This window comes from Candoia aspera, chromosome 4 (genome assembly GCF_035149785.1).
Source record: "Candoia aspera isolate rCanAsp1 chromosome 4, rCanAsp1.hap2, whole genome shotgun sequence".
Taxonomy (NCBI): Eukaryota; Metazoa; Chordata; class Lepidosauria; order Squamata; family Boidae; genus Candoia; species Candoia aspera.
In genome coordinates this window covers 53,233,900-53,247,336 of record NC_086156.1, presented here as the reverse complement: position 1 = coordinate 53,247,336, position 13,437 = coordinate 53,233,900, and the positions used below count along the sequence as shown (strand labels likewise).

General features: G+C 36.5%; 1 protein-coding gene across 1 annotated transcript in view; it reads left to right on the top strand.

Annotated features, from left to right (window-relative positions):
* The window catches only part of VPS41 (VPS41 subunit of HOPS complex), a 126,879-nt gene that overhangs the window by 7,589 nt on the left and 105,853 nt on the right, over nucleotides 1-13,437 (top strand). The window contains exons 2-4 of the mRNA XM_063304157.1: nucleotides 709-747; nucleotides 2,915-2,965; nucleotides 11,155-11,262. Coding sequence (XP_063160227.1) covers nucleotides 709-747; nucleotides 2,915-2,965; nucleotides 11,155-11,262 — 198 coding nt within the window. The remainder of the gene's footprint in view (nucleotides 1-708; nucleotides 748-2,914; nucleotides 2,966-11,154; nucleotides 11,263-13,437) is intronic.

The window sequence follows — 13,437 nt, the reverse complement described above, 5'->3', positions numbered from 1 at the left end:
TACTGGGACTGCAGTGTTTGCTTGACATTTGTGTTAGTTAATGTATAGGGGACATTTGTGGAACTGAAGAACCTGCCCAGAGATGCTTGAATATAAGGCATTTTGATGGAAAAACCAATCCTCTGCATAGATAAATGGAACATCTGCTTCTCTCTGTTCGACTTCTATCAGTAAAATTATATTTTGGTATGTGAATGAAAGGGGCAGACTTAAGTATTTCAAGACCTTGGTGGTAAATATGCCACCTAGTACCCATTTCTGCAATGGTTTAGTGAATCTCTGAGGATTAAAAGTCAGAGGAGCAAGAGTTCCCTTTGCAAAACTTGGAAAATTGCCCAAAGCTGGTGTGGCAGGGATGTGTCTCTGTATCCGAAAGCAGCAGAATGATAGTATGCTATCTGTATTAGGCAAATAAGCAGCAATGTTGTAATTCTCTGGTACCATTCTATACGTTCTGGATAACATATAATTGTATAGGAATGCAGAAAACACTGTCACTTTGCCTAGAATATGATCACAATTTTGCAGGTCTGTGGTGGGTATTTGTCTTTTATTTTAAACAACTCTCCCACCCCTGCCCCCCAAAGAAAAATATATACTTTAGTCTGCAGTCTGATATTTATTGGGAAGTGAATCCCATTGATCTCAGTGATAATTTACCAACTTCTTCCACATTGTAATTTCTTACTCCTTTTATATGGTTTTCAGGAGCCCATGACTGATGAAGAAACTACAGATGAGTCTGAGGTAAGGTTATTTTGAAGGGCCTTTATTTTTGCACATTGCTGGGTGTTGATGCAGTTTCATTAAATGTCAGTCTTTGTTAATAAGTAAAATATATATGTCTTTCATTTTAGGTATGGAAGCTTTTTATTTACAGAGAACTGATGATTGTTTTATGGCAAGGGATTTCTTAAGATTCAGTTAAAATTTGGATCTGTGCTGCTACTGAAGATGCAACATAAGTGATAATAAATATGAATAGTCATGTTCTTCTGCTAAAACAATAAATCTTAACTATTTTGTGAGAAGTTGAAACATATGCTGCTGTTTTTGTTTTGAATATATAAAATGAGATTGACACAAAGAAGAACTGATAATTTAGTTATGATACTATAATTCGTATTTCTCATTTTGCCAAATTGGGCTATTGAATGATATGATTGTCTACAATGCACATGTTGTCTTATTAATTTTTTTTAAAAAGTGTATTTAAATGTCATGAAAATTGTGTGTAAAATGACTTTAAGATCCTTGTAAGCACATATTTGTACAAGAAGCTAGTTAGAAAACTGCATTTCATTATCACATGGCACTAGTAAAGACTAGTGTGTATGTGTGTATGTGTTCTCTGGTATTGTATAAGAAGCCAGTGATACTGGACAATTTTTGCCTGATTTCCAACCTTCTCTTTTTAGGCGAGTGTCAGATTCCCTGATCAAAGGTTTCACAGAAACCCTTATGAGGGCATCTCCCATTGTGTCATTCCCATTAGTTGCAGGATGGGAAGAAGATGGGAGGGGGTGTGTGAAGTTGGAATATAAGAGGTTGTTTTGGCTATAAGCACCTGAAGGACAGGGGATTGAGATATGACAGGAATACCATCTGGTTGGGAGGGGGAGTGACACGTTTTGTAGGAAAGGGAACTAGCTAAGGGAATGTAGTTTAAAGTAGGTTTTGGCATGAAGTCTTTATTCGCAGCTTGCCTTCTGTACCGTTCATTACGCTTCAATAAAACAGTTCAAAGAAATCCAGTTTCTTGACTGTGTGTGAATGCTTGAATGAGCAGGTGCTGACAGCAAGGTTGTTAAAAAGATGGTAGTCTCACAGGTCTAAATGGCCTTGGAGGAAAGGGATTATCTAGATCTTTTCAGTCAGGTTTCAGGCCAGATTATGGCACTGAGATGGCATTGATCATGTTTGTGGATTACCTCTGATCAGCTCATGTCAGGGATGATGTATCTGATTCCAGTAGTTATTGGTGGTGGGAAAGGTGTAACCTTAAGCCTCTGTTATCTGGGGTGTCTCAGAGCTTGACTTTCTCCCCACTCTTGTTTAACATCTTTATGAAGCTGTTGGGCAAGGTCAGTTGTAAGCACGGGGTTAAGTGTCATCAGTATGCTGATGATATTCAGTTCTATATTTCTGCTCCAGATTGTCCAAATGATTTCTGCATGTTCCACCAGATCTGGCAGGGTGGACATGCTCTAAGTCCCTTTTCGGAAACAAAGTCATTTAGTAGGGGTCAGGAGCCATGCTTTCTCTGTCATAGTTCTTGGTATTTGTGCTTGTTCTCTGTTTTGAGTCAGTTTTGTGAGGCACCTTGGTTGTTGTTATTCCTAAAAAGACTTAGGAAGGTGCTCTACAACTGTCAGTTATAGGTAGTCTTTGGGTTATGATGGCAATTGGAACTGGAATTTTTGTTGCTAAGCGATGCAGCTGTACAGTGCGACATCACATGACCGCATTGCTTAGCAATGGCAATCCTGGCAGTCCCTGTTGCCATCATTAAGTAAGGATCACGGGTCATTAAGTGAGGACCCCACTTGACCACAACTTGCGGCTTCCTGCCAGCTTCCAACAAGCAAAGTCAATGGGGAAGGAAGTTGCAAGTCCCAGTCATGACATGCAGGTTAGGCAGCTTGCAGGCTGGCGGGTGGGGAGTGCTGTGGAGTGCAAGCAGGCACAAAGGTGGGTGTCAGCCTTACCATGTAGACCAGACAGGTAAAACGACCAGATCAGCTAATTTTACTTTATTGTAAGGTTACATTAACAGAATCTTGCAAGTCTGAAAAAAGAATTATCTTCCCATCTCCTTTACCCCTGAGAAATTAGGGAGGGTCTCTTCTGAGCCTCTTGCCCTGCCCACTATCCAGCTGTAGACTATGCTGTCTCTTACCTGACCATTTCCTAGGCAGTGTCTCTGGGCCCAATCTCCCAAGGTCATTTCCACATACCATTACAGGTGGGTGCTGCGGTGCAGCACAAGTGCAGGCAGATGGAGGGTGCCACGGCCAGGTGTGGGTGTGCTGCGGCTCAGTGTGAGGGAAGACAAGTTTGTGCAATGGAGTGCGGGCAGAGGGAACTGCATGTGAACACCTACTATGGAGTGCAATATCCCTGGGATCTCATACTCCATAGTGGGGCTCCTCAGTAGTGGGAACTGGAGTGACTTACGGGAGCAACTTGCAACCTTCACTGCTGGCTTCCCCATTGACTTTGCTTGTGGGAAGCCAGCAGGAAATGTCACAAATGGCGATCACATTATCTCAGTTCACTGTGACATCCTAAGTGCAAGTGGATGCCCAAGCACCGGGATGTGACTGTGAAGACGCTGTGACAGCTGCAACTTCACAGACTGGTTGTAAGTCCCCCTTGTTCAGAGCCGTCATAACTCTGAATAGTCACTGAACGAATGGTCGTAACTCGAGGACTACCTAGCTGCAGAGGACTTGTTTGCTGTCATTTCTAGGTTTTTTGTCAAGCTGAAGGGACATGGTCCAGTATATCTTTTCCTTTCTTCTGTAACATTCCTAATGCTTACTCAATAAAATCCTTTTAGCCATTTCCCTGGTTTGAGTCCATTGTTTTCAAATCCCCAGGCCTCCTGGTTGACCAATGCTGCCAACACAGATGTATACAAAGTTGGTAAAATAAATACAATAAATACATAATAATGATTGGAATTGATAGGAATCTTTTATTCTTCCATAAATAGATCCTGGCCATACATCATAAATTATATATGATGTTTTGTTATGGAACTATATGTAGTCTTTAATGATGAGATTCCTATGCAGACTTCTGAATAAGGCCCACTATCTGTAATCAGGCATATTTCAAGTTAATATCAGATAGCAACACAGTAGTAGAGCTACTTTTATGACCTTGTCTATTTCTAGAGCATAGTAAAATCTTTTGCTACAAGTGTACAGTATATAATTAGTATATATAAAAATAATGTAGAAGTGTGGGATCTGTTTGTATGACACAAATGCATATGACTACTTAGCTGTAAGTTAGCACTTTTAGATCTTAATTTCATCTGTCAAGCAAACCTTTCTATGGAGACAGTACTACTGCTTTCTGTCAACCCTTCATACAATTGTAACAGATCCTTTTCTTAAATAGTTACAGTGTTCCTGCTCCTCAATTTACTCTCTTATTTCATAGACCAACATGTGATTTGAGGCATTATGAGCTCTTTTTTATCTAGCAGACAGGTACAATTCATTCCTCCTTGATATGATGAGCAAACAGTAATATAAAATGGTATTTTAATTTTCAAGAGAAAAAAGTTGCTTTAGCTTGGAAAGTATACTCCCTGTACTCTTGAAGTGCTAGCATCTTTTCCTTAACTTCATCTTGTATAGTTTTTGAAATTGCATGTGGGTTGCCCATACATTTCTTTTTTTCTTTCTACTTCTCTTTCTCACACTAAGGCTAAAGGACAAAATGATTGGAAATGTTACATTTGAGCAGTTTTCTGTTTCTCAGAATGATCTCAGATGCAGTGTAGTTCTCCTGGCTTATTTGATGTCGTGCAGAATCTGGAGTTACCCATTAAGGTTGATGAGGTCCCACAAAGCAACGAAAGCCAAGGCAGACTGTTGATAAAAGAGAATTAAGTTTGTCATGCATAGCCTCTTACACGTGTGTTTGTGAGCTTTTTCTTTTCATATTTCTGCTTTCAAGCTTATGTATAGAAAAAAGTAGAACAGAGCTAGAATCAGAAGAGCTTTTCCAAAGACAAACAAGGGCAAGAGCTTGCACAAACCGATGGATTTCTTCTTTTTCCATTTGAAATTCTCTTGCTCTGTATCACAAACTTGTTTTAAATCTTCCCTCGGTTTCCCAAATAACTTCTTACTTGGCGTGGAGCATGATTGCTCAGTAAGTGTAAACCCAAAGCTCTTTAGATATGCAGGAAATTAGTTGGGCCTCTTTTTATGTCCCGACTGTGCCTTACAAAAATCTACATTTATGTACTGATCATAAATGTGAGAGACATAAAGTATACTGGTAATAAATCATGAGTATTGCTATATATATTTTGTTTCTGGAAGAGTATCTCAGTGCTAGAATTTTTTGCTCTTCTGAATACAGGAATTCAGGTAACATCATCTTTGTCCAGTATGGAACTCATCAACGCTTACTGTATAAACATTCCTCATTACTTTCTGTCTCAAACAAGCCATCAAGGTGATTACAAAATTGCTGCTCTTGTTCTCCCAGTTAATTTCTCAGACTTGGTTTAACAGAATATCAGCCTTTAAAATGTGTAGAAGAGTGGCAAAGAATATAATGAGAACATAGTAATAATTTATTATTTTGAATCAGTGGGTGGTTTAAATAATATATTGAGGCTTAATGCATCAATTCTAGAAACGTATTTGTGTGGTATGAAACAAAGCTTGTAATATACATTGTATTAAGATTGATTTCTAAACCAAATTATTTATCCTTTGATTTTCTAGTGTTCCAGGGTAAAAATTACATAGTTAATTTAATGGGTTCTTAATATTAACTAGAAGTGTCAGTTTGAAGGCTATGGAATATTTAATATAAAAATTGGTGCAATACATACTACACAAATGATATGCAGTTTGAAATGCTGCTGTATCAACAGGCTGTGCAACTTCAGTATCTTCTCATCTGGTGGAATGAAAGTTTTTTTTCCCTTGGCTTCAGTTTATGGATAAGAATTCTGCTTCTGAAAGGCAAGATTTGTTTGTATTGTTATATGTTCATATACCATATAGCTCTCTGCATCCAAGTATCAAATTGGGATCAGGTGTCTGCTGAATGAGGACTAGCCAGGGACAAAACAGCTGAAGAAGAAGAAAATCATGAGGGACATCAGTGGATAGAAAGCAATGATATGTTATGTCAATGTTTCTCAACCTTGGCAACTTTAAGAAGTGTAGACTTCAACTCCCAGAATTCCCCCAGAATTCTGGCTGGGGAATTCTGGGAATTGAAGCCCACATATCTTAAAGTTGCCAAGGTTGAGAAACATTATGTTTAAAGAGCAGAGAGAATGAAAAGTTAAAGAACTTGCCATTTCTTTCTTTTTTCAGAGATGGCGATGACTTGTAAAAAGGTGATGTGTTCTTATATAATTGTATCGTTTTTAGTAATTGTATAGTAAACTTTATGCTAAGCATTTCTATAATAAATTGCTTGCAACTAGGATTGTTGACAGTATTTAAGCAATATGGAAGTCATTGAGAAATGTGTTGTCAAATTGGAAGTCTTCTATGCACGTGGAAGGAAGTGATAAGAATGCTTGAGGTTGCTTTTCCCTATTTCAGTACATCGGTATGTTGGAACAGCAACATTACATATGATCTGTTTGCATGCTTCCTGCTTCTTCCTGGTCTCTGGTTCCAGGCTTGGTTGTAATGACGTCACAGAAATAATAGGGGAAGCTAGACCATGTAACTTAAATTGTGATTAAACATGTTATTGCAGGCTTTAGAAGATTGCTGGTATGATTCCCTAGCCATATGGTAGTTGGTGGAGTTCTTAAATACCATTGATAACATTCAAGAAGCATAATTTAGACTGGAAAATAGTAGCAACCCCTTGGTGCTTTGTCAAATGCAATAGCACCTCAATATAATGGGTTGAATTTCATATAATTTAATATAACCAGAAAACATATATAGAATATGTATTAATTTTGTTGAATGATAAGCATGGGCATTCTTCTAATATGAACAAAGCACTTGGCTTTGATGCCAGATAGCACATGTTGAAAGAATTGCTGTGGTTTTTTATTTATTTATTTATTTATTTATTTATATATATATATATATATATATATATATATATATATATATTGTGAGTCACTTTGACCAAGATTGTTTTGAAGAGCAGTGTATCAGTTAACCTAATCTAATGTATTTACTGTTCAACCTTCTCAGAAGTAGTGCCTAGGATTTACCAAGATCCAACTCTCTATAGTACTACTGAGAAGTTCTGTGTCAGCACAGTTGGATTGTTTATTTTGCTCTCTCTGATTTTACAACCCAATGCAGCATTCAGCAAAAACATTGCTTTTTCCAGCTCATCTTTGGTGCCAGCAGCTTCCCCAAAATAACACTGAAGTTGACATTTTACACTGATAATGTGATTTAGTATAACCCAGAATAACAAAATCTTGCTGGCTTTCTCTTCACCTTGCATTCTTTATGCTCAATATACAGCTATTTTAATATATATTCAAAGACAGAAACTCTATCATCGTAATTAGTGTATATTACATCTTCCTCAAAACTTGAGAGATTTAAATAAACCCTTTATAGAAAAGAATTGAAATAAAATAGGAGGAGGAAGGAATGGTAAGTGCTGTGAGAAAATCTAATGTCCTACTCTGTCTGGACTGAGTAGCTGTAGGATTTTGATGTTTAGGCTGAAGTGAAGCATGTTTTGATAATGAAATAAAGTGTGTATTGTCTTTTCCCCATGGAAAGTGGGTGAAGACATGAATCCTGCAGTTGGAGTGGTCATATTAATGACAAAAAGGAACTTAGTTCTTCCATACATTACATGTGCTTAATGTGGTGTATATCTTGGTTATAATTTTAATGGCTAGGTAATTATCTTAACATTATTTTCAGTAGAGAGGGGGCAAAGATTTATCACACTTCAATGCTTCCTATAAGTAAAAATCCTGAAACTAATATAGTTCTGAGAGTCTGAACTTAATGAATAACATAGGACTAATCAGTCTTCTGATCTTGTTAGTTAACTGCTTTACAGTAGTTTTGTGTACAGAACTTTTAGCAGGACATGTCCATGGGTAATTAAGAGTTTTCAGGGTTTTACTAGAGCCTCGTGTGGCACAGAGTGGTAGGCGGCAGCATTGCAACCGAAACTCTCCCCACGACCCGAGTTCGATCCCAGGGGAAGCTGGATTCTCGGGTAGCCGGCTCAAGTCGACTCGGCCTTCCATCCTTCCGAGGTCGGTAAAATGAGTACCCAGCTTGCTGGGGAAGGTGACAACTGGGGAAGGCAATGGCAAACCACCCCGCTATAGTCTGCCAAGCGGCGTTGCCCCCAAAGCGTCAGACATGACTCAGTGCTTGCACAGGGGACCTTTCACCTTTCACCAGGGTCTTGCTGAGTAATTTTGCTGCTGTGTGTTGAGATACAAATGAGATGGGGACCAAAAACCAAACTGAACAAATGGAATGTTTTTGAATGGATTGCTATGACAAATGGACAGTTAGTTATGCAGCAGCATATTTAGTACATTTCTTTAAAATCCTAGCTTCAGGCTGAAGCTCATGTTTTTCTGCAGCTGTATTGAAAATAATGTTTCAAGTTTCGAACTGAACATTATGTATGATATAAATAGGTTTTAACATTCCTATAAGGCTGCAATCCAGTAAAGATCTGGCTGTAACCCTGCTCTGATGTACTTCGTTGTACACACAAAGTAAGACTTAGATCTTAACTTATAGGATGAACCTGATTTTAGTAGACTTCTCTGGTTTTTTTAAATTTTATTACTCATATTTCTGGACTGCTTCCCCAAAAGACATTAAGCACCACTGTGATTGTCTGTAATATCCAGGATCCAAGAATTGTGCAGCTGAAAATAGGGATTTTAAAAATATTTTGTGTTATATGAGAGTTAATAGTATTTGTGTGTTTGAAGTTCAAAGTAAAATAAACAAACAATTCTACAAAACCAGTGCTTTAGTTTTGCTTGATACAACTCTAAGAAATGCCTCTCTTTAAACTGAATGACATAGTGTACCAATAGTTGAAGGACAAAATTGTTTTAATAGTGAATTATTTATTCTTGTAACTGAATGTGTAAAATAGTGAAATCACTAATGATTGTGTGCTTTTTTAAAGTTTGAAAATACAAGTATAGTGCATTTGCCCTGAATTAAAAGTGCCGTATATTTAGTAAAAACTTTTGTTAGATGAAAAAGTGTCTGTGTGTGTGTGTCTATGCTGTGAATTTTCCTGTATGGAGTAAATGTCACTGTGTTCAAATCTTAAGCTTTGCTGCAAGTCAAGACTTGTACTATTCAGCTAGGTTGTCATAGAAACGCAGCTAACTGTCATCTCAACTCAGGCTGCTGATGGTTTTATTTGTAGGTTTGTGGGATTATTAAAATTTAACAAAAATTATTGATTTACTTTTTATTTACACTGCCTTGTGTTTACTTTTAGAAGTTCAGGCTGCATAAAAGCTTCTTGTAAGAAATAAAAATGCTAAACTCAGATTCATCAAATGCTGTTTATGCTTGATCACCTTTTATTTACAAGGTGAGATATATTTTGTGGCAACAGAGTAATCTTATATTTTACAAATCATTTTTCATTTTGTTTGTTTCAGTGAGGAAAAGTCTCAAATTCACTTTTAGCTTGACCTTCATTTAACATAAGAGATACCTGTCCAAAAAAAATATCATGGGATGGGTGTATCAGCATGCCTAATATTGCAAGTTTCTCACTTTAGTCATATTGTCTTGAAGACTGGCAGAATGCTTCAATGAACTGAGCTTTTCAAAATATATGTTGTTTGTACAGCATATGTGTGTAGAAGCAAAATTGCTTAATTTTCACTCATAAATAAAACAGCAAAACTTACAGTAACTTTATCTAATGGTCCGTGGATCAATGCTTTTATGCAAATATTTGCAAGACTGCAATTAGCTTTTCGCTCTGGTTGCACATTTGATGTCCAACTTCCCATTGAATCTTATTATAAAGATGTGATGCCTAGAATTCAATTCCAACTTGCATATTTCCCTTCAAAGTGCACAGATAATATGTGCATTGCAACAGTAATTCACAATAAAGATGTACAAAAATGCAATTATGCGTTAATGGCCACCCAACCCACAAGCTGTAGGCTGTGTTAGGTTTATGATTGTAATTGTTTTCCATCTGTCAAGAATGAAGGAGCACAGGTAATTTGTTTGATTTATGCTCTGCACTCTAATTTGACATTGAGTCTTCATGACTGGTAACAACTTTGTTCAGTGTTAGATTTACTGACTAAAATTGCTTCTTGCTGGACACTTTGACACATTGTTTTAGACAACCGTTGTTGATTGTTGACATGTCTATATTAATCCCCTTTCTTTAAAAAAAGCTGCCATAAAGCCCTCTTAACACAAAAAACTTAAGATGTAGTAAAAAGAAAAGAAATGTAGACCTTTTTACCACAGTTTCTGCATCTCAGGTTTGTGAGGATACTATCAATTAAAATATTTCAGTACCTTATTGTACCATAACTATCTCACTGTCCTAAAAGTACATATGACTGCACTTAAATTAAAACTTTATTAAGAAAGAATACAATATTTGATGTAAAAGAACAATAATAAATAATATCCGCAATATATAATCCAAAAGAAGGGGCTAATTTTTTTTTTAAATTAAAATGTTTGTTTAAAGAATGTTTGTTATCTGGCTTGTTGGGAGGCAGGATGAAAGTTGAACTAAATAACACTGAAAGCCTGAAAACAACATTCTCCTTAATTTTTTTGTATATTGTACTAATAAAAGTTCGGAATATGTCAATTCTGCAGTGTGCTATAAAAGGCATCAATTTAAATCAGTACTGAATTGGAGAGGAGGTGACTAATTGCAGATGTGCTTCTGCACTGTGTCATGTCTGAAGCCACCTCATGTATAACTCTTTATTCAAATATCTTTCAGCAAAATAGTTCTGAGTAAATGGACTTTTGGCATACATTTGAATCTGTTCATCATACAGTTTTATAGAAAATTTGAAAAGTTCTCCTTTTTTTTAAAATACCATTCTCACAGCCTAGCATTAAAGGTGTCTCCTTTTTTCAACTCCTACTTCTCCATAATCTTGCTTTCAAAAATAACTAAGTAGCACTTACAGTACAGTGGTGTTGATTAATTTATTCAGTTACATGAACTGGTATAGTGAAACAGAGTTTGCTTTTCGTTTCATACGTAGCTGTTAAGATGGGTGGACAGAATTGTCTTCAACCTATGGCCATGTTATGGTTAGAACTACTAGCATTCCCAGGCAGCATCAGAGAACTTTCAGTGGTGGTGGCTGTCTAGTCTTCTGTGGCTAGTAGCAAAACATAAGGATTAATGAAGAGCTGATGTCTCTCTTTATTCTTGAACTGTTTCTTAATACAGGAAGATGTCAGTGAAGAAGAGCCCAAACTGAAGTATGAAAGGCTTTCTAATGGGGTTGGAGAAATTATTCAAAAGGATATAGCCAGTTGCATGACAGTCCATGAGAAAGTAAGTTGTTAATTTTGAAAAATATGCATGATCATGTTTTTGCTTTATTTCTTCCTTGTACTTCTATTTGTTATGTTGAGCCAAGCAAAGGAATTTGGGGGTATGTGATTAATATCAGTAGCTCCAAATGAAGAAAGAAGCTTGCAAACTTATAGCCCAAAAATTTGTTCTGGATGATCCCCTTTTCTCCAGATCCAATTCTGAGCATATTTGAGGAGAATAGAAGCGAAGACAGTTCTGTTCAAATGTTGGTATTTTAACTTATATATTAAAAAATGAATCCAATGTAAAATATAAATAATAATGTATACTCCTGTACTGTTAAAGAGTATGACCCTACAATATATTTATATCAGTCATCTATATTGACATTAATTTGATCTCCACTGCATGAACAAGCTATATTAAATTTTCTCTTATTCACTTTAATTGCAGTTTTATAAATGTTACATAAGTTATATAATTATGTTGTAATTATAACTACTCATGTGGGTAGTATATAATCAAAGAAGCAACTCATAAAAGATGGCAGTAGTGAGTTTTTCTTCTGTCTTGACTTTTTTCACAGAATGAAAACTTACCCTGGAAGCAATTTTTACTTGTAGATCTCAAAATATAATACTAAATTTTTCCCTCATACGATTTATATGAACTTTTCTAAATCAAATAAGGATTGGGCTGAAGAGCTACATGCTTCCATTTTTAAAATACTCACATTTCCAAGGAACAATGGCAGGCTTTCCAAAGAATTATTTCTGAGGCTCTAGAAAATTTGGACTGTCCAAGCTTTGTGCAGCTCTATGGGCTCATTCATGTGTCTCCTAGTATTTGCAGGACCTTGCTGCTGAGATTTAGTAGCAAAATGCCATTTTTGGTGGTGTAGTGTTTTTCTTTCTTTTAATTCAAATTATAAAATCAGTGTTGTGGGATTGCTAGCACATACACATTTGATAAAACAGACAGACAAACAAAGCCCTGAAATAAAATCATGCACAATGTATATTATTCAACCATCCATTGATGTGTGTAAGGTATGTATTTCTGTACCATTCTTCAACAAAGGAAATGCTCTTTGCTACCTCCTTTTATACAAAAATAGCATGCATCTGCTGATACTGAAAAGACTCTTTATATTGGGAGGGACTCAGGCTTATTGGACTTGTCAATCAATATCAGTTCTGCAAATTGATGTTGAAGGTTGTTGGGCTCCTGTGATTTGACAGCTTGCAATTTTAATCTGGAGGTATGGTGTTTACTTTTTTGAAGAAGCAAATGTCTTGGACCATGGTATAAACTGTTTCCATATTTGGAACGATCCAGATAATCTCCTAATTATAGTGTCACAAGGAATGACACAATAGCAGAGTTGTTTCAAGTAACTGAGCACTTTTGGTTTTCTAACAAACTGGACTATTTATGAGCAGGATCAATAATGTTAGAAGCTGATGTAGAGTGTCTTTTAGGAATCAGTCTCACACAATGCTGAGGCTAAAAATTGAAGGTGGAGTGTGCATCCTCCCTACATTATGCCCTATGAGTAAATAAGAAGAAACAACACTATGATAGATGTATTTTCTGATTAAAACAATTTACTTTGTTCAGATTATAAAGTCTGGCTTATATTTAGACTAGTTTCCCCCCAGAAGTATTTTTTTTCTCTTTCAGTGCTCAAACATATTTTCATTGGACTTGCTGTCTGCATTGGATGACTAATCGTCATGGCACCTAGTGCATTCAAGCAGGCCTGTGCAGTGGAATAGTCATACCTAGTTATGTCTGCACACCTGATGTTTTATTAACTAGTATTGATTTTTTTCTTCCTGTAAAAAGGCAACCTTGCAGGAGTGAAAGGCATTGCAGGGGATGAATTTCTAATGAATCTCTTCTCTCCTCGCCTCTCTTTCTCTCTTTTTTGACTTCTCTTTAATGTGGCTTCATATTTTAAGTGCCTGAACTGAAATTTCATTTTAAGCAATTCCAGTTTGATAAATCCTTTTAAACCTTGACTTTCTGTAAGGTTATTAAAAAAAAAAAGATTGTGCTGCTTGACTGACATGCTTAGTAGTGCCTGTAAATTTGAGCATTTCATTACAGGCTGCAATGAAGCGTGTTCACATGCAATGAAATACAGAGAATTTAGCAGTCTGACCACTTGAGTAATGCCAAAGGAAGGAA